Source organism: Amphiura filiformis, chromosome 3, assembly GCF_039555335.1.
Source record: "Amphiura filiformis chromosome 3, Afil_fr2py, whole genome shotgun sequence".
Taxonomy (NCBI): Eukaryota; Metazoa; Echinodermata; class Ophiuroidea; order Amphilepidida; family Amphiuridae; genus Amphiura; species Amphiura filiformis.
In genome coordinates this window covers 55,212,746-55,238,998 of record NC_092630.1, presented here as the reverse complement: position 1 = coordinate 55,238,998, position 26,253 = coordinate 55,212,746, and the positions used below count along the sequence as shown (strand labels likewise).

Here is a 26,253-nt window from a genome sequence, read left to right as displayed (position 1 = left end):
AGCATGCACGATTTGAATCTACCACTGCGAAATCCAACTTTCAACTTGCAACAAGACAGACTATAGAGGGTTCTACATTGTAGTGAGCAATATGGCATATTGCTATAGAGATTATAGTTCTGTACTACACAGTTAATCTCTCTCTCTTTACAAACACAGTTAATCTCTCTCTCTCTCTCTTTACAAACTTAATAGACACATTTGCCTTTGAAAGTGTTAACAAGAGAGTGAATTACACAAGAACTTTGTGTGCATAAGTTGTTTATTTGACTTCTGTATAAAGTTTTCGTATATTTGGCCCCTTCCAGCCGTTGATGGCATTTTGGCTTGACTAACTCCAATTGTCTAACTCCATTTTGGCTTGACTAACTCCAATCAGGCCAGAATTAGCAAAGCTAGGCTATTCATTGGTTTGCTTCAAGTACCGAATAAACCGATCTTGTATTCATGCATGTACAATTTGCGCGATTAACTTTACGCGCATGATTTGATACTGCAGCCAGTGAAATACGCACATACGTCACTACCGAACTTGAGATGAACCAAATTATACACAATCGTCCTCGCTTTCAGTTTTCTGCTTCTTAATTCCGGCCTGATTGGAGTTAGACGAGACAAAATGCCATCAACTGCTGGAAGGGGCCAATTCTAAGAAAACTCTATTGAGAGTTGTTATGAGAATTGTTATATTGGAAGGATAGTATGTTATGGTAAATCTAATATTTTTGTACAACTTATTAACTTTACATTTTTATATTTTTGTATAATGTAGAATGTAGATGGCTTAATGCATGTTAGACCTTATGTAAATAAGCAATACATAACAAAAGTATGGTACTGGAAGAGACTTGTAAACAGCCAAGTTCATAATGGCAAGGTGTTCATTTCTGTTTGGGGCACATCATTATATATTATATTTTTATGTCTCAAAACGCATCCATGTCAGCTGAAACAGCAAATTAATTTTTAATTTCCTAATTTTTGCAGTTTTTTTGCCGTAAAATCATGAAATTCTGAGACAAATTTGGAAGAAAAGTTAACCATGGGCTTTGAGACAACAATTTTTTGTCAGCCTAAGGCAATGCTATTAACAAATGGAGGTGATGGTATTCATATTTGTGTCCAAGTGATCCGGACTGCACTTCCTTTGCTGATGCTGATATCTTGTTCACATTCAGAGGACAGTTCAAGTTTATGTCGGTGGTGATGGATTGAGTCACTTTTTTTAGTTCTGCTGTCTTTTGTTTAACCTGAAGTGTAAAATTTAATGTTAAACCATTACATAATTACTATCAATTATCATTTATCAGTGTCAAGTAAAGTAAAATATTTTCACTTTTCAACTAATTTAAATCCATATGGACACAAGATATTATGTTCATAAAAATAAACAGTACAAAGTTCCTTTAATACATTAAGAATTCCAAATATATATTTTTATTATCCTGTCTTTCCAGACTCAAACAATCATGTTGACCAAACAGTGTGATGAATAGTGTGTTCAACAATTAATGTGTGTAATTTATAATTTGATTTGGAATGTAATAATGAATGCATAATGTTAGTTACAAGAAAAGACACCTGCACCCACCCCTATGCAAACACCCAGATACACCCACCCCTGTGCAAACACCCACCCCCACCCCACACTCATGCATTATGCATATTTCTAACGACCTGAAAATGATGAACATTTTTGAAGTCCTCTGTTTGTCAGCGTTGTCATGCCAAGACTATAAATTACCATAAATATGTGAAGTATGGTATTTGATAATGGGCCGATGGGTTTACATGAATTTGCTTCAGATCAGGGTACTTCCCCAATGTTCTGAAAAAAATGTTACCATAAAAAGTATTTATTTGGAATAATTCTGGAATATAACCTCCACACCACCCTAAATCCTACCCTAAAACATGGTATGGAAGGTTTACTGCAGTCTAGGCATAAATTTGATCACCAATAGCTTTACTTGCAAGTCTATAAAGTCCAATGCTATCAAAATCTAGTAGAAATCAATGAAGCATGACACAGCGTAAAGCAGTGGGTTGGGAGTAAAATGTTGTTAAAATTGCACTTCAACTTAAATTTTATGTTCAAAATAGGCAACCTTTGCTCTAAAAGATACAGTTGACTCATTTTGAACATCAACAGAATTTTAACAAGCGTTGCAATAAATGACAACGCTTATCTGCTGACAAAAGATAGCTTTGGACTTGAATGCATAACTATTGTGTGCAAATTTAAAGCTAGAGTTCATAAGTAATGCAACCAGAATTATGTTAAATATTGCCACAAATATCACTTGTTTTACAGTAGTTTGTTTACATTGAATTTGGCAACTGGTTATAGAGGACATTCCTTCATTGCACATAAAGTATACATAGTCTTAATTTTTCACCAGGTTTGCCGTCACAAATAATAAAGGAGACAAGTAGAAAAAGTGATCCTGCCTGGGAATCGAACCCAGGACCTCGGGTGTATAAGACCTGTTCCTTAAGGTGGTACTACAGCCCTTGATAAATTTGTGACTAATTTTGCATTTTTCTCAAAAAATAATAACACACTGGTAACAAAAGTTATGTATATTATAGGGGCAAGGAATCCAGTTACTACATTGGAATTTCAGTGACTCAAGACAAGCGGCACGTTATTTATGATAAGAAAGAGGTACCGCTGGAATGTACCTCATTTCTTAACATATATAATGAACCACTTGTCTTGAATCACTGAAATATCAGTAATTGGATTCCTTGCCCCTATAATATACATAACTTTTGTTACCAGTGTGTAGTTATTTTTTGAGAAAAATGCTAGTACCACCTTAACCACGGGAGCTTTGTGATTAGGCTGGTTTCAATTCGAACCTGGTTAAAAATTATGCCACTGTTTTTTCATGTTATACATAGTCTGTTCAGGTGTACATCCCATTACTAGGATGATTGTACACGAATGTACTCATAAATAGGAGTAAATGACCAGTAAGGGTAATAACTGAAGTATGATAATAATATGAAAGTGCCTAAGGAGAACAATAAAAGCAAGTATAAAAACACACACAAACAATGATATTGTTATCTTGTTTTTATTTTATTTTATATAAGTTTCTACCTTAAAAATGCAGAATACTTAGCAATAGGTTTAAATCAAACTGTATTAGGGGCCATGGAAGGCTAAATGTGTATATCAGGGACAAGTGTTCAAGGGACAGATATATCTCAACTTCCTATGTCTTCTGATACTCAAAGGCCCTTAAAAATTGATTGAACCAATGGCTGGATTTGGCCCTGTGTGCCACCTGTTCAGAACCCCTCGTTTTTAAGCAGTTTCAGTTTCTCATGTTCTATATTTTGACCAGCACTAAACAGGTCAGAATTTGAGGCTTCTGGCAGGATTTGCTACATTTATAATTGCTTAACCCCATGAGAACTACCTGCCGATTGGCCAAAAAGAAATTTTCATTAACAATTGGCCTAATGAGCAATATTGTTAGAATAATTTCACCAAAAATTGGGGTGAATTATTTGCAAAGCTCTATTCTGATTGGTGATTAAAGTGAAAATATCATGTAATTTATTTATCGCTCTCAATTGTAATAGTTCAGTAATCCTATGATAATTTAGTTCAAAAAATGATATCAATACTCCAGTTCACTTGGAATATTAGATTCAACTGTTAACAAAGTTCTTCTTGTACAATTCCAAGAAAAATGAAGGTGTTGGACTCACATTTTTAGTGACGTTTCACCACTCCACTAGTGGTTTCATGAAACTGGAAACCCATCACATCTGACTGCTTCCTTTTATAGGCGACAGGAACCACTGTAGAGGGTATGATGAGATGGTCAAAGATATTATTGATTGAATAGGCCCCCTCATCCTTAATCAGAATGTCTTTTCCTTTTGGGGTATCCAGATGGCTTCTTTCAGCCATCTGGTGGTCTTGTCAGCTTCCCTGTCGATAACTTGCGAGTCCTCCCAACTGATGGAATGATTGATAGAGGCAACATGGTTGGTGATAGCTGCCTTGTGAATATCTGTGATTGATGATTTTCAGCTGGCACTTGTGCATGGCTTAGTTTCAAGTTTCTCCACCTCTTTGGTGTTCTTTGAGATGAACGCCGAAAAAGGAAACAAATAAAAGGAATTTTAGAAAAACAGTCGGATATGATGGCTTGCCAGTCTGATGAAACCACTAGTGTAGTGATGAAACCACTAGTGTAGTAGTGAAACGTCACTGAAAATGTACGTCTAAACACCTTCATTTTTCTTGGAATTGTACAATAAGAACTCGACAGTATTGTTATTCAATCTGCAGTTTTACAAGGCCTACCTATCCAGTACTACTAATTATAGTATAATCGGATGTAAATAATTTGAAGAATAAAACTTTTATTGAATAAAATAGCATCACCTTTTGAACTGGGCTTATACTGTAAAAGTGGATATTTTCATGGAACATTAATTTTCACTCTCAATGCAACTACCCTGAAAATAAAAACTTACAAATAAGTTCTTTTATGTACTTGATAGTTCTATGCCCCAAAACCTTGAATTATAAATTTAAAAACATGCAAAGTAATTCAAAGCAGCAAAGTGTTAAAAATTACAAGCACCAAAATTAGCACTTTTCCAATAGTTCTCAACAGGAAACAATACAGTACTAATAATAAACGTAGTTCCTGATTTACAGATGTTAGTCCTGACGTTGTTTCCATCTAAGAGGTGTTCTACGTCCGGTAGTAAGTTATACATAGCACAAAAGGATGTAAAAACAACGACATTGTGGTTACATTTCGACCTAATTGCTATTTGACCATGGAGATGAAGAACTCTGATTTCCGCTGCCATCTCAAATTACATTTGACAGCTCTTTGAATAAATTTATCAGGTCTCAGTCTGTAGCTTGAATAAATTCATCAGGTCTGTAGCTTGAATAAATTCATCAGGTCTGTAGCTTATCCATATCATCAAGAAATTTCATTATCAAGATCAGTCAAAACTTACATTTCTGTACGTTTTATCATCTGTCGGTTGATTTCATTTGATGAAACATCCAGAAACGGAAGATTTTGACTGCATGGTCTTAATATGTGACACGATCAAGGGAAATGAGTCGGATGTCGCTAATATTGATTTTGAGATATTGGCAAAGAAAGTGATAAAATTCTTTTGTTTTATATTGTTTTCAGCGATTGATAAATTCATGTAACTTTGCAAAGAAAAGTTGTGTCAACATGGGGTTTTCAGTTTCAGAAAGCTCTAAATGTCCTCTTTAGAAACATATGAAAAACTCATTTTTGACCAGGGTCGACATGTGACTCATTCCCCTTGATCATGTCACATATGATGAAATATCTTGATGATACACATTTGATAGCTGTTATGATTGGTCTTGAAATTCATACAACTTTTAATAATTGTATTGTATACAGCGCCAAAAAAGTATCCTTACACTTGGAAAAAAATCCTAAAAAATTACACCATATTTGGGTAAATTAATTTGTTAAATAGATGCACTATCTAATCCTGCACATTATGACGCCCCATCGAATCCAATGTGACCTCAAGAAGTAAAGTTACAAGCATTTGATTAGACGAAGGTCCAGTTTTAAAAGTGACAAACTGACCTATACATGCCTGATTGGGAGCATATGCGACGATGAGTCGATGATGCACAGCCATTATGAACAATAACGGTGGCCACACAAGAATTGATATGACGTATAATACCGTAAATATGGCGGATTACTCAAATGAATTCAACAAAAGCATGATTGCAATCTACCGCGACAGTTCGTCTCACATATAAATGCACTACGATCAAATAGGTTGATGACAACATTTAAATGAATGGACTGCACTGTGCCATTATTAGGGTAAAGGACACTGGTTCAGATCCTTTGTTTGGAGGTAAGTTTGTCACTTTTAAAAGTGGGCCTTTGTCCATTCAAATGCTTGTAACTTTACTTTTTGAGATCACATTGGATTCAATGGGGTGTCTCCAAAAGTTGATAAGCAATGTGTATACATTAACCTAAGAATGTCCTCTTTTTTCATCACTGTATTAAATAAATGCAAGATAACAATGGTTATATAACACCTAGATTTTCTACTTATTCTGGGAGTTGAGTGGGAGTATTTAATACCAACCATATAAAACTATAAATCCCCTTTGTTCATCTAAAATATAGATTTTCATACAATTACATTATAAATTTGATATCTACCTGATCGCTCAAAATAATATTTAGTGTTTATCTTCTATTTGCTATAATATATTAACCAATTAAACTTGGCCAGCATAGTTTGTTTTTCTTTAAAATAAATCCAATTATAAACATTTTTAAAACTCTTTTGATGTTGAAATCATCACTCCTATTTAAAATCTTGTTTTGATACATATATTATTAACCAATTAAACTTGGTATTTAAGTATTTTTCTACAACAAATTGTAGTACAATTGATTTATTTCGAAGTTGAAGACCATCCTTAATTCCACACACTTTTTGTAAGGTATAGCCTATACAATTATACATACAATGTATCCAACAATGTTGTAGTTGTTTTTTTGTTTTTTTGTTTTTTTTGTTGTTTTTTGGACTACAACTGATGGCTTCAAAATTCGAAATAAAATAGTTTTCCAATATTTGTTTTTACAAATATAACTTCTTATACAGATATAATATATATTTTTGTATCAAACTAACGTTTTGTTATGTTACACTAGATACTGACATACCATACAGATTTGCCTAATGGCACATATGGGCTCCCTCAGCGTAACAGGAATTTTAGGCACACACTAAAAGTGTCCTTGTCACCAGCGAATAAGGACACTGGCCCGTACTTCTTTTTTGGATTTTTAGAGGAGGGAGCTCTTTATTTGTACATGAAATGTATCCCAAGGCAAAAGAGCCCATGTGTGCCATTAGGTGAATCTGTACGGTATTTCTTCAGTCATTAAATATATCTAAATAAATAGCAGTTTAGTCAATAATTGATCCTTATTGAACAGCAAGAGTAATAAAGGCAGTAGTTAGTCTGACTAATGAATAAGAAATAAATAGATTGATTCATCAAGTCTTTAGCATCCTGTAAATGTATACTTGTATGTACTTTAGACCAATAATTTAGCAGTTATGAGGCCCAAAGCTGTCCATAATTTCAGGGTTAAGACCAACCTTAAGTTGATAACTCAACACCTCTTATAAAGCTGAATTCACCCTCGTGATCCCTGAGAGATTGTGATGCATTGCTTTTGAAAAAGGAAATTGCAGAAAAAGCACTGCATTGCTTATTGCTTTGGCATTTGTACTAATCATTGCGATTGCAGATGCAGAATTTGATTTTTCAAAATTTGTGATATACACAATTTTATGGCAGTTTTAGGTCTTTTGGGGGAAAATGTATATCTTCAATACAAAAGGTTAAAATTTTCAAATGATACGGCTTTTCCTCCTAGCTACATACCACTTTAAGTGGCTGTGCAATAATTATGTGTACCCCCGGGGTGGTGAATTCTCAAAGTGGTCTGCCAAAAATTGCTTGCCCCCCTTTCGACGTGCCAAAAAATCTGCCCCCTCTGCACAAGATTTTGGGGAACCCTATTCTATAACCTTAAATTGTCTTATCATATAATGCGAGCGTAGCGAGCAGGAAATTTTGCATATTTGAACGTATTCCTATGTTTTCTTTTTAGGGCATAATATAGAAACGATGCCCAAAATATCTGTGCCAAAAATCGCTTGCCCCTCCCTGTCTACCTGCCAAAAATTGCTTGACCCCCCCTTTCAACCTGCCAATAAATGCTTGCCCCTTTGGGCCTGTCAAAAAAACCTTTGCCCCCCCCCCCCCCTATAATTCACCACCCCGGGGGTACACATAATTATTGCACCACCCCTAAGAATATACATGTCATTAAATTTATAAAATTTACTTTGCGGACTGTTTTAAAATATCAAAAATATCAATTTTTAATAATTTGCCATAAAATAGGTATTATATCAGAAGGGCATTCCTCATATTCAGAATGCAATTTGCGCGCGTCTTCATGTCCCACAAAAATACTGTGCAAACATTGCTATCCGATTCCTTAATTCAAAATTCTACATAATCATATTAATGCAATTATACGATTGATGTGTAAAGTGAAATGCATACACAATTCCTTTACATAAAACCCTGATGACAAAACATGAGTGATTGTTCTACAAAAAAGATTTCAGATGAAATGATGGTGCAATCACCATTGAACACAAAAATGACAACACTGTAGCAGAGAGGTATGTATAACTTGGAAGTACTTTGACTGGTTAAAATAGAAGAAATAACTATTTGCTGGTAAGTTAACCATCATTTGTTTTCAAATCTACCCTACTTTGTAGAACAATCACTCAATCTTGAATTTTTCTCTATGGACCAACACCCTTAAGGGCTGGGGTATGAATGTTTGGACAGTATTTATTTTGGGACATTAGAGCACATCAGACATATCGAATGGCATTCTGAATACGAAGAATGTCTTCTGATATCAAATAATTTTGATTTTTTGAAATTCGCAATTTAATACAAATTTTATGGCAAATCATTAAAAATTGATATTTTTGATATTTAACAGTATTTGAAGTAAACTTTATAAATCTGATGATTTATACTTAAAGTGTATGTAGGTGGGATGAAAAGCCGATGATCAATTGAAAATTTTGACCTTTCGTATTGAAGATATGGATTTTTTTTCCCAAAACACCAAAACAAATTAGGTCTTTTGTGCCAAAAATCGCTTGCCCCTCCCTGTCGACCTGCCAAAAATTGCTTGACCCCCTTTCAACCTGCCAATAAATGCTTGCCCCCCCTTTGGGCCTGTCAAAAAATCTTTGCCCCCCCCCATATAATTCACCACCCCGGGGGTACACATAATTATTGCACCACCCCTAAGAATATACATGTCATTAAATTTATAAAATTTACTTCGAGGACTGTTTTAAAATATCAAAAATATCAATTTTTAATAATTTGCCATAAAATATGTATTATATCAGAAGGGCATTCCTCATATTCAGAATGCAATTTGGTGCGTCTTCATGTCCCACAAAAAATACTGTGCAAACATTGCTATCCGATTCCTTAATTCAAAATTCTACATAATCATATTAATGCAATTATATCGATTGATGTGTAAAGTGAAATGCATACACAATTCCTTTACATAAAACCCTGATGACAAAACATGAGTGATTGTTCTACAAAAAAGATTTCAGATGAAATGATGGTGCAATCACCATTGAACACAAAAATGACAACACTGTAGCAGAGAGGTATGTATAACTTGGAAGTACTTTGACTGGTTAAAATAGAAGAAATAACTAGTGGCAAATGGTGGTCATAGACCACAAACCTAGCTGGGGCATGTTGGTGTTGTGGAGGTATCTGACCCCTACAAAATGTTCCAAAAAATGCTCCCCTGGTCATGGGGTTTGTTTTCACCAAGTTTGAGTCCCATACTCCTAACAGATGTCCAAAAATTTCGATTCTAAGATTTGACCCCAGATGACCTTTGACCTGACCTATGCAAGATGTTCCATAATGTTCCCCTGGTCTTGAGGTTTGTTGTCACCATGTTTGAGCCCTGTACCTCTTACAGATATCCAGAAAATGAAATTCTACGATTTGACCCCAGATGACCTTTGACATGACCCTTGCACAGTGTTCCAAAATGTTCCCCAGGTCAGTAAGTTTGTTGTTGTGGAGTTTGAGCCCCGTACCCCTAATAGATGTCCAGAAAAGGCATTTAGAAAATTTGACCTCTACATGACCTTTGACCTGACCCCCGCAAAATGCTCCCCTGGTCATGAGATTTGTTGTCACTGAGTTTGAGCCCCATACCCCTTGCAGATATCCAGAAAATGAAGTTATTAAGATTTGACCCCAGATAACCTTTGACCTGACCCCTGCAAAGTGTTCCAACATGTTCCCCTGATCATTAAGTTTGTTGTCACCAAGTTTGAGCCCCTGTACCCTTACAGATGTCCAGGAAATGCGTTTCTAAAATTTGACCTCTGCATGACCTTTGACCTGCCCCCGCAAAATGTTCCCCTGGTCATGAGATTTATTGTATCGAGTTTGAGCCCCATACTCCTTACAGATGTCCAGATAATGCAATTGTAAGATTTTACCCCTTAATGACCTTTGACCCCAATTCTGTGTGCAAGGTATGGGCACTGGGTAAAGCCGATGCACACGTGTAAGTGACGTCATTGTGCTATGTAATATGTGGCAGAAGAAGCATTTTGAAGATATTTGGTTATATACCGAAAATGCCCCTTTAATGACCTTTGATCCCAATTCTGTTTGCACCATATGGGCACTGGATATAGGCGATACATATGTGCAAGTTACGTAATTGTAGGGTGTAACATGTAGGAGGAGAAGCATTTTGAAGTTTGTTGCCAGAAGAAGAAGAAGAAGAAGAAAGAAAGAAGAATCGGAGAGCATTACAGTACCTAGCTGGGGGTGTAAACCCCCCAGCTAGGTAACTATTTGCTGGTGAGTTAACCTCTCTACTGTCTATGGTTAACCATCATTTGTTTTCAAATCTACCCTAATTTGTAGAACAATCACTCAATCTTGAATTTTTCTCTATGGACCAACACCCTTAAGGGCTGGGGTATGAACGTTTGGACAGTATTTATTTTGGGACATTAGAGCACATCAGACATATCGAATTGCATTCTGAATGCGAAGAATGTCATTCTGATATCAAATAATTTTGATTTTTTGAAATTCGCAATTTAATACACATTTTATGGCAAATCATTAAAAATTGATATTTTTGATATTTAACAGTATTTGAAGTAAACTTTATAAATCTGATGATTTATACTTAAAGTGTATGTAGGTGGGATGAAAAGCCGATGATCAATTGAAAATTTTGACCTTTCGTATTGAAGATATAGATTTTTTTCCCAAAACACCAAAACAAATTAGGTCTTTTTGGGAAAAAAATCCATATCTTCAATATGAAAGGTCAAAATTTTCAATTGACCGTCGGCTTTTCCTCCCAGCTACATAGGCCTACACTTTAAGAATATATCATTCGATTTATATAATTTACTTCGAGGACTGTTATATATCAAAAATTTGAAAAATATCAAATTTTTATAAATTGTCATAAAATTTGTATTATATTGTGATTTAAAAAAATGAAAATTATTTGATATCAGAAAGACATGTTTCAGTATTCAGAATGCAATTCGATAGGTCTGAGGTGCCTCATGTCCCACAAAAATACTGTCGAAACGTTAATAAACGCTAATTTTGGATCCCTTAATAAACTGTGCTACCATTAAAAATGGTATACATGTATTAAATGGAACAGCTAACATATATGCTAAATGATAATTCATATATTAAAGTCCCATTGGCATTTTAGGTTATGTTTGTTTAGGCAGATAATGATAGCTAATACACACATATATATATATTATAGTGCTTCCAAGTTCAAAATAATTATGTACTATGATCATGCAGTTTATGAATAACTGGTTGTGGCATAAAATCAGTTTCAGTCTTCAATTAATATTCTTGCCCATTTCATAAGGGCTGTGCAATAATGGTCTGTCTCCCCACCCCCAAAACGGGCAATTTTTGGAAGAGCAAAAAGGGGGCAAGGGGAGCAAGTGATTCTTGGAAAGTAATATGGGCAAAAGATTTTGGCACCTAAATGCTCTAAAAAGGCTTACGAAAAACAAATATGCAAAATTTCCTGTTCGCTACGCTCACATTATATATATAGTTGGTATGTGCAAAGGGATTTTGGGCAGGCTGAGAGGGGGGTATTTTTTTGGCCATAGGGGGGGGGGGGGGGCAAGCATTTAAAATAATTATTGCACAGCATCCTAAGCTACAACGCGCGGATATAATGCCCTTAAATTTAACTCGTCATTACTGAGCTATGAATACCTTGTAATGTTGTACCGACTCAAAATTGCCCCTTTCATAACATTATGGTAAACTCTGCCATATTATACTTTGATCAGCTCTTAATACCAGGTAGGTGGGAAATGTTAGGCTTTTACCACTACGCCGAAAAGTAGACCCATGTTAAGAGTGCTATTAGTTGACCTGTCTGTCTATATTTTGTGTGTTAAGGTGGTACTACACCCCTGATAAATATGTGACTATTTTTGCATTTTTCTCAAAACATAATAACACACTGGTACCAAAAGTTACATATATTACATGGGCAAGGAATCCAGTTAGTACACTGGAATTTCATTGACTCAAGACAAGCAGTACATTATTTATGATAAGAAAAGAGGTACTGCTAGAATGTATCTCATTTCTTATATATATTAGGGATAACCATCAAAATTTCATGTTGACCCTATTGCTACAAAAGATTGTTTTCTGAGTAGAACTAATCAACAGAAGTATTTTGGTGGTTAAATGGTCAAAATCGGTCAAAAACTTTTCGAATTATGAATTATCAAAGTTTCCCATTCTGACCGGTCATTGAACGAAATAAAATGACAAGGTCCAAAAATAGCAGTTGGGAGCAAAATTGGCATAAGCATATATTTACCTTTATATATTTCTTTATTTTAACATATTTGCAAACATGAAACAAGTATATTGTGAAAGTATCAAAGGGGTTTCTTATGAAATGGCACTTAACTAGTCACTGGCATAACTTATTTTTTCAAACCAAGGCATTGAAATCATCATGTGCATTTAGAGGACATTTGCCAAAAATCATCCAAGATAGCCGATATGGCACAAAATCAAAATTGCACTAAGTAGGTGAACTTTTTTTTCACAACCAAGAATTTCAATGTTATTGGGTTTAATATGACCAATTAGTAGGTGTATGTAAACAAAATCTTACGTTTTGAAGGTCATTGACTCATTCACAACAATAGAGATTATCCTCATCATGCTCATGTGTATTCCTGTAGTATTCCTCATTCAAACCAAAGTAGCACTCAATACATTATGAGTATCTTTGTTCAAACCAATTCAATGCTTGACCTCGGAGTTACCTGCATGACTATCGCGGGCTATTTTGAAACAGTTATGGTTGCAAATTCAGGTACTTCTTTTGAAAGTCCTAAACAAGGTATAGCCAGCAGCAAGTTGTAGATGTTATAGGCCTAGATATAAGAAAACGTTTAGGGTTAAGATCAGGTGAACAATACATCGAATGAGCACGAAACTTCACATTTATGTTCAGAAAGGTGTCTTCTTAACATGATTTGAAAGGAATATAAAAATTCCAAAGGGAAGCTGGTGATTTAATTTGTAACTCGAGATCTACTTGTTCAATTTTTTAACCTTTTTACAGAGGGTATGATAGAGGTATTACTGGCAACTCTGCCAAATTACAGCTCAGTAGGCCACGTTTTCACCTGATCTTACTGATTTGAATATTTTGTGCCATTCTTGAGCAGTGCTAAACTCAGCCACTGGCAATTAAGCGCACTGTGGCGATGGACCAATTTTGACTCGCACTTACAGAAAAACAAAATAAGTTATGTTGCTGTAATTTGCAAGATAGTTACAAAATATAATTGGCAGTAACTTCCCCAAATTTTACAGAAAAATATTGAAAAATAAAAGAATGAGATCAATTTAGAAATGTATGTGCAAGCAGTGCACAGTTGAGCTCCCTGCATGTCTATGGGAGTGTTCTAATCAAGTTGATGGTTCATTGGTCATCCCTATATATATAATGAACCACTTGTCTTTAATCACTGAAATTTCAGTGAAGTAATTGGATTCCTTGCCCCTATAATATACTTAACTTTTGTTACCAGTGTGTAGTTATTTTTGAGAAAAATGCAAAATTAGTCACAAAAATTATCAGGGGGTGTAGTACCACCTTGAAAGTAGACAAAGTATAGGGCTTGAATGCAAAAATAATCTCAAATTTATCAAGGGGTGTAGTACCACCTTACATACCCATAATGCCCTTGTTCTTGATCACATCCTGATCCTCTAACCCATTCCTAAAGGACAACTCTTTGTAGCTTTTACAGGCTGCTTTTCCATTTTCATGCCATTATCCTCTTTTCCCGAACGAGTGCATTTCAAACTTTTCTTTGAATGTCGCCGTATCTGTTTGTTAATTTGTGCTCGTGGATGATCAGGAAATAATTGTGGCGGTGGCTGTATTGTATAATAAAAGTAATCATCCTTAGTTTCCTCCCAACGTGAGAAGTCTACTGTATTGCTTATAAATGGATATGTGTCCTGCCGCACAACTGGCTTTGGTGGGTCAAGAGTGGTCACAAACTGAAAATGAAAAAATTAAACAATATTCATTGATGATGTTAGAAAATCCTGTAGAAAATACGGTTACAGCCCAGGAGGCACTTAACACAAATGACCATATGGGTATGCTCCTCCAGAGAGACCCAGTTTTTGGACCGAGCAGCTCTGAAAGACCCTGAATTATACCAAAACAGAGCGCTGAAAGACCCTTGATTTGATCATTTCAGCTCTAAAAGATCTCTAAATTGATCATTCCTCATATTTCTGCCAAGAAAGACCATTGATTTTGACCGTTTGCAATTCCGAAAGACCCCTGTAGGCGACCAAAAAACCAAACTGTTCTACCATCGGACGGACCTGTCAAGTAGGGTAGGACGGTCGGGCATATTTTTTGTTTTGTTTTTCACCAAAATCTGAACAATCTGAAAAAATTCTGAAGAATGTTTTTAAACATATTTTCTAAAAATGTTGAGCCAAAATTAATAAATTTTAGATCATTTTGGCTCCAAAATCAATCAATTTTGCCCCCCCCCCCAAATATCTCCAAAACGCAAATTCTGGATCTGTCGGGCCCATAGAACAGGGTTTTATTTTGTCGCCTTATCTATTTTCCTTTGTATATACCTTAGGGTCTTCATCAGTCACTTGTACAGCCATATTCTCTTGTTTATTATATTCCAGTTTACATCTCAGCTCACAACAATTCCCCTCTGTCATGTCCACCAATGCTTGTAATCTCTGCAGATCTACCTTAGTTAGCTCAATCTGTAAATACAAATATACACTTTATGAGAATAATACAACCCCAGCAAATACATGTTTTAATCATTTTTGTGTGACCCTTAAGGGTATCCGTAGGGAGAACACTTTGTTTTACTGCCAGGTCTGGCCAGGTGCATGTTTGTTCGCAGTCTACAGGTGTAACTAGGTTGTTGTATATTCTATAATTTTCCTGGTGTGTTAACTGTGATTACATCTAGACACCAGTTTATTTTTTATTTGAACGGGACCCTAATTTAATGAGAAAACGCCGAAAAGAGAGGCCCGGCAAAAGCCGATTTGCAGACAATTTTGTAGCTACAGACAGCTCAGATTCCATATAACAACCACGGAAACCAATCAGTGCCAGAAGTGTTGATTTATATTTCATCCACTTAGGTTTGGCTTAACCCACTAAAAGGTAAAACTTTAAGGCTGATCATTTTAATTATAAATGTAGTGTGTGTGTAAAAGTATATTTCTCAAAATGGAGGAGAGCGCCTATGACTATTGTCCGTTCTGTCTACATGGTCTATGATAATTTCTTACCGAAATATATTCACTTAACACAGACCACGGTTGCCAAACAAATGAGGGCAAACCGCTGGTCAAATCATTGAAAAGTCGCCCAATATTTTTTTTATCAACCGTTGGTTTCTATGAGATAAAAAACTACCAGAAGTCGCGTAAGCCAATGCTGAGAAGTCATGCAATATTTTTCTTAACCATTAATTGGTGTCTATAGGACAGGAAAATCTTCAAAACTCATCCTATTGACCTAGGCCTATTACATCGTGGGTTTGGCAACCCTGCAATATATACAGTTATATAACATCGCACCGCATTGTGAGGTGAACGAACTGAATGTTGACATTGTATTCAGGATTTAAAACAAGAACTGTCTTTAACCAGACAATGCGGTTGGTATAAAATATAGCGTGTGATATCATGATATCAACTTCAAAATCTAAAAACAAAAGTAAAGAAATAATTTAGGGCTAAATAAATAAACAGCGTACAGCAGGTGCTATCTTGTCAATAATGATAAGAGGAACATGAAAAAACCAGCAGAGAGCATGCACCCCAGTAAAGAGTTAAATAAAGCAAGGAAAAATCATAATGTGCAGAAGGCCTACTTTTCGGATGATATTCACAGAAACAAAAATAAAGAACTGAAGATCTAAAAACAAAAGTAAAGAAAATGAGGGCGAAATAAATAAACAGCGTACAGCATGTGATGATAATTATACACTTCGACCAAAAATTAAAAAAATACTTAACACGCGACATAAATAAACAGCCATCTATCAAGAATGACAAGAGGAACATGAAAAAAAACCACCTAATATATGAGAGCATGCACCCCAATAAAGAATTGCTTTAAAATAAAACAATGAAAAATCATGTTTGTTCGCAGTCTACAGGTGTAACTAGGTTGTTGTATATTCTATAATTTTCCTGGTGTGTTAACTGTGATTACATCTAGACACCAGTTTATTTTTTATTTGAACGGGACCCTAATTTAATGAGAAAAACGCCGAAAAGAGAGGCCCGGCAAAAGCCGATTTGCAGACAATTTTGTAGCTACAGACAGCTCAGTATTCCATATAACAACTACGGAAACCAATCAGTGCCAGAAGTGTTGATTTATATTTCATCCACTTAGGTTTGGCTTAACCCACTAAAAGGTAAAACTTTAAGGCTGATCATTTTAATTATAAATGTAGTGTGTGTGTAAAAGTATATTTCTCAAAATGGAGGAGAGCGCCTATGACTATTGTCCGTTCTGTCTACATGGTCTATGATAATTATTTTCTTACCGAAATATATTCACTTAACACAGACCACGGTTGCCAAACAAATGAGAGCAAACCGCGGGTCAAATCATTGAAAAGTCGCCCAATATTTTTTTTATCAACCGTTGGTTTCTATGAGATGAGATAACTAGAGCGGTTCTCGGCTTGCGCGGTTCTCGACGCAAAGCGTCGGCCACAATGCCTCCACCTTGAGGCGTATCATGTTGAATGTACCCAACCAAGTGTCATGCCCATATGACGGTTTTTAGTAATTTGACCTCAGATGACCCCTGTGTGAACCCAGATGACCCCAAAATGTCCATCCAAAAATTTAACTTTAAATGTTGACTGTATCCACCAAGTTTCATGCCCATACAACAGTTTTAAGTTATTTGACCTCAGATGACCCCAAAATGACCTTCCAAGAATTTAACTCTAAATGTTGACTGTACCCACCAAGTTTCATGCCCATACGACAGTTTTAAATTATTTGACCTCAGATGACCCCTGGGTGACCCCAAAATGACCGTCCAAGAATTTGACTCTAAATGTTGACTGTACCCACCAAGTTTCATGCCCATACAACAGTTTTAAGTTATTTGACCTCAGATGACCTCTGTGTGACCCCAGATGACCCCAAAATGACCTTCAAAAAATTTGATTCTAAATGTTTACAGTACCCACCAAGGTTAATGCCCATACGACGGTTTTTGCTAATTTGACCTAAGATGACCCCTAGATGACCTTGGGTGACCTTGACCCACTAACCAAACCTACAGGAATTTGAAGACCGCCAACGACCATCCCTCCACCAAATTGCATCACTGTACACCAAGGTTCATGCCCATACGACGGTTTTTGCTAATTTGACCTCAGATGACCCCTAGATGACCTTGGGTGACCTTGACCCACTAACCAAACCTACTGGAATTTGAAGACCGCCAACCACCATCCCTCCACCAAATTGCATCACTGTACACCAAGGTTCATGCCCATACAACGGTTTTTGCTAATTTGACCTCAGATGACCCCTAGATGACCTTGGGTGACCTTGACCCACTAACCAAACCTACTGGAATTTGAAGACCGCCAACGACCATCCCCCCACCAAATTGCATCACTGTACATCTTACCAGTTACAAGATATTGCACCCGCAAGCTCGGACGGACGGACGGACGGACAGATGGACGGACGGACAGATGGACGGACGGACGGACAACCAGGAAACATAATACCTCCGGTGGAGGCATAAAAACATAATACCTCCGGTGGAGGCATAAAAAACTACCAGAAGTCGCGTAAGCCAATGCTGAGAAGTCATGCAATATTTTTCTTAACCATTAATTGGTGTCTATAGGACAGGAAAATCTTCAAAACTCATCCTATTGACCTAGGCCTATTACATCGCGGGTTTGGCAACCCTGCAATATATACAGTTATATAACATCGCACCGCATTGTGAGGTGAACGAACTGAATGTTGACATTGTATTCAGGATTTAAAACAAGAACTGTCTTTAACCAGACAATGCGGTTGGTATAAAATATAGCGTGTGATATCATGATATCAACTTCAAAATCTAAAAACAAAAGTAAAGAAATAATTTAGGGCGTAAATAAATAAACAGCGACAGCAGGTGCTATCTTGTCAATAATGATAAGAGGAACATGAAAAAACCAGCAGAGAGCATGCACCCCAGTAAAGAGTTAAATAAAGCAAGGAAAAATCATAATGTGCAGAAGGCCTATTTTTCGGATGATATTCACAGAAACAAAAATAAAGAACTGAAGATCTAAAAACAAAAGTAAAGAAAATGAGGGCGAAATAAATAAACAGCGTACAGCATGTGATGATAATTATACACTTCGACCAAAAATTTAAAAAAATACTTAACACGCGACATAAATAAACAGCCATCTATCAAGAATGACAAGAGGAACATGAAAAAAAAAACCACCTAATATATGAGAGCATGCACCCCAATAAAGAATTGCTTTAAAATAAAACAATGAAAAATCATGACATGTGAAATGTATGTTGATACACTTATAAATAATACTCAAGGGTGAAATAAAAAACACCTTATCTACCGATATTTCCACAGTTAAACATACTCAGTGATCACTTGTACTAAAACAAAAATAAAGAAATACTTCACAAATGATAAGAGGAACACATAAAAAATAAATAAGCGAGCATATCAAAAAAAAAATTAGTAAAAGATAAAATAATGATAAAACGTACAAGAAGGGGCAAAATATTTGTCGTAAAAAACTTATTAAATGCTCATTTGCTCTAAGATATTTAATGTTTGCAATTTACTCCTAGTTTATCATTTATTTATTATTTATCTAGGCTTATATATCTTTTATTTATTTATCTATTAATTTATCTATTTATCAATTTATTTCAATATCATTATTATTAAGTGCCTATTTATAATGATATTTAAATCTATCAACATTATGCTTACGTCATCCAGGAGTTATTATCCCACTTGAAATCGCCATATAAACACAAATTAATAAAGAAATACCCAATGGGTGAAATAAAAGATGATCTATCTTTTCAAGAATGAAAAGAGGATATAAAAATATAACAGAGCATGTCCTATAAACATGATAAAGAATTATTTAAAATCGCACAAATGTGAAACATGTAATATGACATATACTTAAGGGATCTGAATGAGCGTTTTGAGCGTTTCGACAGTATTTTTGTGGGAAATAAGAGCACATCAGACATATCGAATTGCATTCTGAATACGAAGAATGTCTTTCTCATATCAAATAATTTTCATTTTTTGAAATTCACGATATAATGCAAATTTTATGACAAATTATTAAAATTTGATATTTTTCAAATTTTGATATATAACAGTCCTCGAAGTAAATTTTATAAATCTAATGACATATTCTTAAAGTGTATGTAGCTGGGAGGAAAAGCCGACGATCAATTGAAAATTTTGACCTTTCATATTGACGATATGGATTTTATTTCCCAAAAGACCTATTTTGGGGGAAATCCATATCTTCAATACGAAAGCTCAAAATTTTCAATTGATCGTCGGCCTTTCCTCCCAGCTACATATACTTAAAGAATGTATCATTAAATTTATAAAATTTACTTCGAGGACTGTTATATATCAAAAATATCAATTTTAATGATTTGTCATAAAATGTGTATTACATTGCGTAATTTCAAAAAATCAAAATTATTTGATATCAGGACATTCTTAGTATTCAGAATGCAATTCGATATGTCTGATGTGCTCTAATGTCCCACAATAAATACTGTCCAAACGTTCATACCCCAGCCCTTAACATAAAACAAAATAAAACGGTCATGATAATATGACATTAAGGGCTAACACCACTAATGAAGCGCCTTGGTTGAAATGCACGTGAAAATTAATGTCTTTCTTTGCTCAATTTGAGGCCTTTTTGGCTCTCATAGTTGCCTGATGTACCCCGTTACATTTTATTAAGAAACAAGGTAGTATAGTTTCTCTCCATTGATTTTGCAATAGCGTATCCAGGAGGGGGGCTCAGAGGGGCTTTCAGATTTATGCGCGGGGGGGGGCTTAATGGCTAAAATCGCCAAAAACCGCCTGATTTTACATATCCCTCTAGCGTTGGTTGTCAGTAGATTGCAGTCACTCCTCATCAAGTGTTGACAAAGACAACAGTGGTTGTTGAAACGCATACAGTAAGTGCATTTTCTTGGATCAGATACTACTTAACTCTGGTTTACTAGTTTACTCTACCGGTCCTGATGAATTTGTTCAATCAATAACGATATCTGGGGACCAATCACAAGCCAGATTCATTTAAAGATGCATTACATCATGACCAATTTTAGTTAGGCCAGAAATTGGCCTAACTCTCCATAGAATCCGTGTTAAAAAGTTATCCGCAATCCAAAGTCAGTAGTCCACTTGGGAAGCTAACAAACAGAGGGCGACGGTGACTGAAAAGATTAGATGTGAAAATCTATCAATTGTGCACAAATAATAATCAGAGTTTTAAGCTTAAATGCAATAGCCAGAAGCACAATTGGCAAGTGGAGTACGGAGAAGTCTAGCTACACCCTGGAAGGAAAAAAACAGTATTTGAAACGAGGAAATGTGCAATATGACTTAATGTAATACATTAGAAAAGGCTTAAAAGGCAACTATTAGGCCCTGATTCATATTTAATCATCATTTAGGCCTGTAAATTAGATTGTCTGTGTAAATTTAGCAGGATCCGACTTTTTATGACGACTTTCAAAATGTGTTACATTTCAGAAACACCAAGCTGTTTGTGAGGTGGCGTTAGCTGTATGGGTTATAGGTTGAACTTTTTACAATATTTCTGGAAAAAAATCCTGAAATCCATATATTAATTTTTACAATGGATGTCGCCATCTGACCGCCTGCTTGCAGAAAGGGAAGTTTTGAAGAACTGAGTTGTTTTCCGGCCCCTGTCTGTACAGAAAGTCAGTGAGGGTTATTTACTGGTGTGCACCCTAAAAGGCCCTTGTCATAACCAATGGTGGCGTGCATGATTTTTCCCGTGCATGATGGTTTAGGGAAAATTAAATTATATGTCTAAACTTGAGGTTGCATGTGTAAAACATGGTCTTTTTTAACGCATGTTTGGGGTATTGAAATGATATTTTTTGGCTTGCACAATCATGGTAAAGATCCATGTCATACATAAGAGATTATAGGACATACAATACTTGGTAGGCCTAATGATAATGCGTAAACTTTGTACCTGTTAGGGAACTGAAATCAGACTGAAAACACAAACGTCATTCGAGGCTCTGTCTCACCAGTTGCATTTACAAGGCCCTTGTTATAACCAGTGGTGGCGGATGATTTTTTTCTGGGGGAAGGGTCACACAAGGTTCTGAACAGAAACGTCACATACGGACCAACCCACACTACCGAGAACCGCGAATGCCGAGAACCGCGAAAGCCGAGAACCGCTCTAGTTCTCTTTAATGTTGGGTTATATAAAGGTCAATAAAAATATTTTAAACAACAATATTTTAATGTTGTCAACATGTTATTGCAAAATATTATTTGCGAAAATGTTAGTGAAATATTTTATCAACACTTAAATAACATTATGTTACAATGTTTTGAAGCAAGTTTTCAAAAATGCTTTTAAAATGTTTGCTAGGATCTATGTATGGATTTGTGATGTTTTGATGTGACTTTGCTCATCCGGACGATCGGAAAAAATCATCAAAATTCAGATTTTGGTACCTTTGTCATTATCATAGATGTGCTAACATAGCCTGCGAGTGGTAGCTAGTGGTTCAGCCGAAAGCCGTGTATTTAAGACAAAATAAGACATTTTACACGAATCTGTAATTTAGATACTGAAATTAGCTACATGTATTTGAATGGGGCTTCAACTTTGTCAGTACTGCTGTTTTCTTGGTTTTTTGCCAAATTTGTCATTTCAAAAATACCAAATGACAATTTGAATGACTTATCCTTCACTTTTGAGCAATTTATAAACAATTTGAATTTTTTCACACTTGCACTGGGATCACTGAATGGGTCTTTAAGGGCTTGGATAGCAACGTTTGCATAGTATTTTTTCTGGGACATGAGAGCACATCAGACATATAAAATTGCATTCTGAATATGAGGGATGTCCTTCTGGTATCAAATATTTTTGATTTTTTAAATTGCGATATAATTTTGAAATTGCGATATAATTACGAATTTATGGCAAATTATTAAAAATTGATATTTTTGATATTAAAAGTCCTCGAAGTAAACTTTATAAATCTAATGATATGTACTTAAAGTGTATGTAGCTGGGAGGAAAAGCCAATGGTCATTTAAAAATATTGACCTTTTGTATTGAACATTTTTTCCCCCAAAAGACCTAAAAGTTTTAGGTCTTTTGGGGGAAAATACTGTGCAAAACGTTGCTATCCCAGCCCTTAAATTACTATTACTCATTTATTTAATTGTCTGTAAGTTCCACACAATCTTCATCAACCTTGAAGCTAGCCCTACTATAGTTTGATCAGCTCGTAATCGACAGGAAATGTTAGGTTCTTTACGCCAAAAAGCAGATCCACATTAAGAGTGCTATAGTTGACATGTCTGGTCTTTATTTTGTGTGTTAAAGAAAGTAAATAAAGTATAGGACTTAAATTAATTATCTGTGATGCTTCTGGCGAGATGTCACAAAAAATTGAAACTGACATAGCTATATCCAAACAGCTAAAGCTTTATTAAATTTTACAAGTCTAATTAACACATGAAATACTTATCATAAACATGTCTCATATGTGACACAATCTGGTCCATGGGGGCCAAAGTTGGCAAATTTGAAATTGAGATAAAAGCAAAAATATGGAGTAGAAAAACAGTACAATACAAAAGAAAATACACATAACAAAACTTCAGAACTTTAGAACCATGTATGCTAGACCTTCAGTATATGATAGCCTATTATTTGTATTAGATTTAATTATAATAAGTCAATTTTCAAAAATGCCTCCTGTGGCCTCTATGGAGCAGATTGTGTCACATATTAAGATAAGTTGTCCATCATAGATTCATACCTCATCTGTTGACATTTTGCAATTACACAATGGTCTCTTCTCCAACATCAATTGTGAGTTTTGTTGTCTTAATTGGTTATTCTCCTCTTCTAGCTTTTTGATTTTCTCTTCATAAATTTCTTGATGTCTATCTTTGGTTGGCTTCTTTTCCTACAAGATAACAATAAGATAACAGTTAGATAGTTACAAGCATATATAACAAAACCACATCTGATTGGTCTATCAGAGAATTCTTCTCATCTTCTCTGGTCTAATGTTACTCCAGTAATGCCAGTGACATGTCTTTCTCAAAGACCTTTACTGATAAACAGGTCTTTACTTCTACCTATGGTTCTTTGTGAAGTGATTGGTGGAAGTGATGAACTTCTGACTAGTTGTTGATACTTTCAGGTTACACCATGTTAGGCTATGTAGATCACTGAGCTGTGCTTCACTGCTTACACACACAGACACACACTATGCATTGAGCACTCACAGTCTCACACACCTGATTGGATGAATGAAAGTGAGTAACTCTCAACACTGTGTGTTTGCACTCTCTATTTGTTACTCCAGTAATGACATATATAATGTCACATGTAGGAATTTCAATACTTTTGAGAATATATGTGATGCGATCAAGCAAATGAGTCCGATGTCAGGAATATTGATTTTGAGATATAACCAATAATAGTATTCAACTTCCTTTGTTCTGAGCAATACTAACTGAATGGGCATAACTCTGGAACCATAAGTCTAATTATGATGGGGTTTTCAGCAAAACAAAGCTCTGAGAATAGCTTATGTAATAAGATTGAAAACTGAATTTTGATTTTGATCGACAGACTCATTTTGCTTGATCGCATCACATATGGCAGTTTCTAGCTAAATATTTTCTTGCTACATTTCAAAAAGAGTATTGTTTTAGTCCTACTTTCTTAATCTTGTTTTAAACATGGATTTCAAACATTATTCCATACCCTATCCGAGTCCTGTCAACAACAGGAGTCCAATTTTTGTTTTAAAAGTAGGGTAACAAGTTAAGTCTGAATCTCACACAATGATACAAACATTATGTTATTAAGGATAAGTATGACCTCTTCTCACCTGTACATGTTGTTCGATAGCATTTCTTATCTGGTCTATTTCCCCTCTGTCATCCGGTGGTACAGCAGTAAAACCCATTTGGTATTGGTCTGTGCCTTCCTCTGCATTGCTGGCAGGTAAACTAGTTTCCTGTTCTTTATACCAACAGAGTTCTTTCAAGGCTAGATCTTTTTCAAACTTTTCTTTTTCAATCTGTAAAAGACATTGTATCAATTTGTAGAGCAAATTTAGTGTCATATCAGAAATGTATTGCTATTTGTAATTTAACTGAGTCAATTATAGGTCAGAATCCCACCATGATTTTGCAGAATGCCTATAGTGTATCATAGTGACTGGTCAGAGGCTGGACTGCACTTTGTCAAAGATGAGAGAAACCAATTTGATTGTCACCAAAGTTAATGAACTGGTTGTACTTCATTTTTCAGATTAATAAAGCTGTACCAAATTGGTAAAAACTAACACAGAGTGGGTTGAAAAACAACACAATAACTTATCAGTGAAAGTGCAGACAAGTTCTATTCCAATAATGATCTTCAACTTACCAATTGACTAAGAATCATGTACGTCTCTGCGTGTCTCTTCTGTTCATCTTCCAAATCAAACCTTAATTGTTTCTCAGCTAAATTTGCCTGACTCAGTTTGGTAGCCATGTCACTTACTAACGCATCATACTGTAGAATCTTCTTACCAAGGATAGATATAATGGAAGATGTATCCATCTCCTCTGATGGTGCAACAGGTTGTACGACTTCTTGTGATGATGATGATGATAATGATGATGACTGCGCACCTTGCAACTCCTGCACACTCATCATGCTTATAGCCTCTGAAGGAAAATAAAACAGTGCAACAATGTAAACTACACCATGTAAGTGTGAAAAGCTGTTATGATATTCAGAATGTACTTCACAATTGAAGGCCTCAGAACTAAAAGAGTGTTAAGTCACATTGAGTTGAGTGCATTTTGAAATCAATGGCAAAGAATGTTGTTATATCCATGAACTATCAATGCAGTGGTTTTGTCCATGCAGTTTCAATGCTCTACAACATTATTTCACTATGAAATTTGCACAGAGCGTGTAGATAAACCCCTTGTAGCAGAAACTGACACTAACTCATTTTTCATGATTTTGTGTCATTTTAGAAGAACTTTCCAAAGTTATAATATCAAGTACTACAATAATGAATAGTTGTGAATTTGTCATGTTGAATAGAGTGATTAATCAACTGTTTTCATTCATAATATAAATGTAGATAAAACAATCCACATAGGGTCTACACATACTACAATATAAAATAAGCCTCACAAAATATTCATAACGGTGACTGTATACTAACATGAAAGTAAGAAAACAGATCAAGCTGGACCAATTAAGTAAAAACCACCAGCTACACAAAGCTACATCACATGTATATAGGCCTACAGTGATGTAAAAGCTGTAAAACTTGTTTTGAAGTTGGTCCATACATTAAACTGGGGATTCTAAGAACATTGCCAGAACTAGCCCACCCTCACTTGAACCCAAACAGCTTTTGAAGCAAAATCTACTCTGACTGATCTATTTACAGATTTTTTGCCAGCCAGGATTGTGTGGGTGGGACAGTGTCATTGTCCTGCTACTAAATTTAGCTCTATTTGTTACCCTTGGCTGCCTTCCAATACAATAATGATGTCACAAAGCTTCACAACTTCGAACTTGGGTTCCATATATGGTCATAGGGAGGGTAATGTCATTCACATTATGCCAATCAAACCATAACAA

The 26,253-nt window shown here is 35.5% G+C and overlaps 1 protein-coding gene across 1 annotated transcript in view; it reads right to left on the bottom strand.

The window, feature by feature from the left end:
• Positions 1-13,731: 13,731 nt before the first annotated feature.
• The window catches only part of LOC140148767 (uncharacterized), a 67,450-nt gene continuing 54,928 nt past the window's right edge, over positions 13,732-26,253 (bottom strand). The window contains exons 2-6 of the mRNA XM_072170823.1: positions 25,033-25,316; positions 24,491-24,682; positions 23,405-23,554; positions 14,894-15,034; positions 13,732-14,290 (exon numbers count right to left, since the gene is read on the bottom strand). Of these exons, the coding sequence (XP_072026924.1) occupies positions 13,994-14,290; positions 14,894-15,034; positions 23,405-23,554; positions 24,491-24,682; positions 25,033-25,305 (1,053 nt within the window). The 5' untranslated portion in view covers positions 25,306-25,316 and the 3' untranslated portion in view covers positions 13,732-13,993. The remainder of the gene's footprint in view (positions 14,291-14,893; positions 15,035-23,404; positions 23,555-24,490; positions 24,683-25,032; positions 25,317-26,253) is intronic.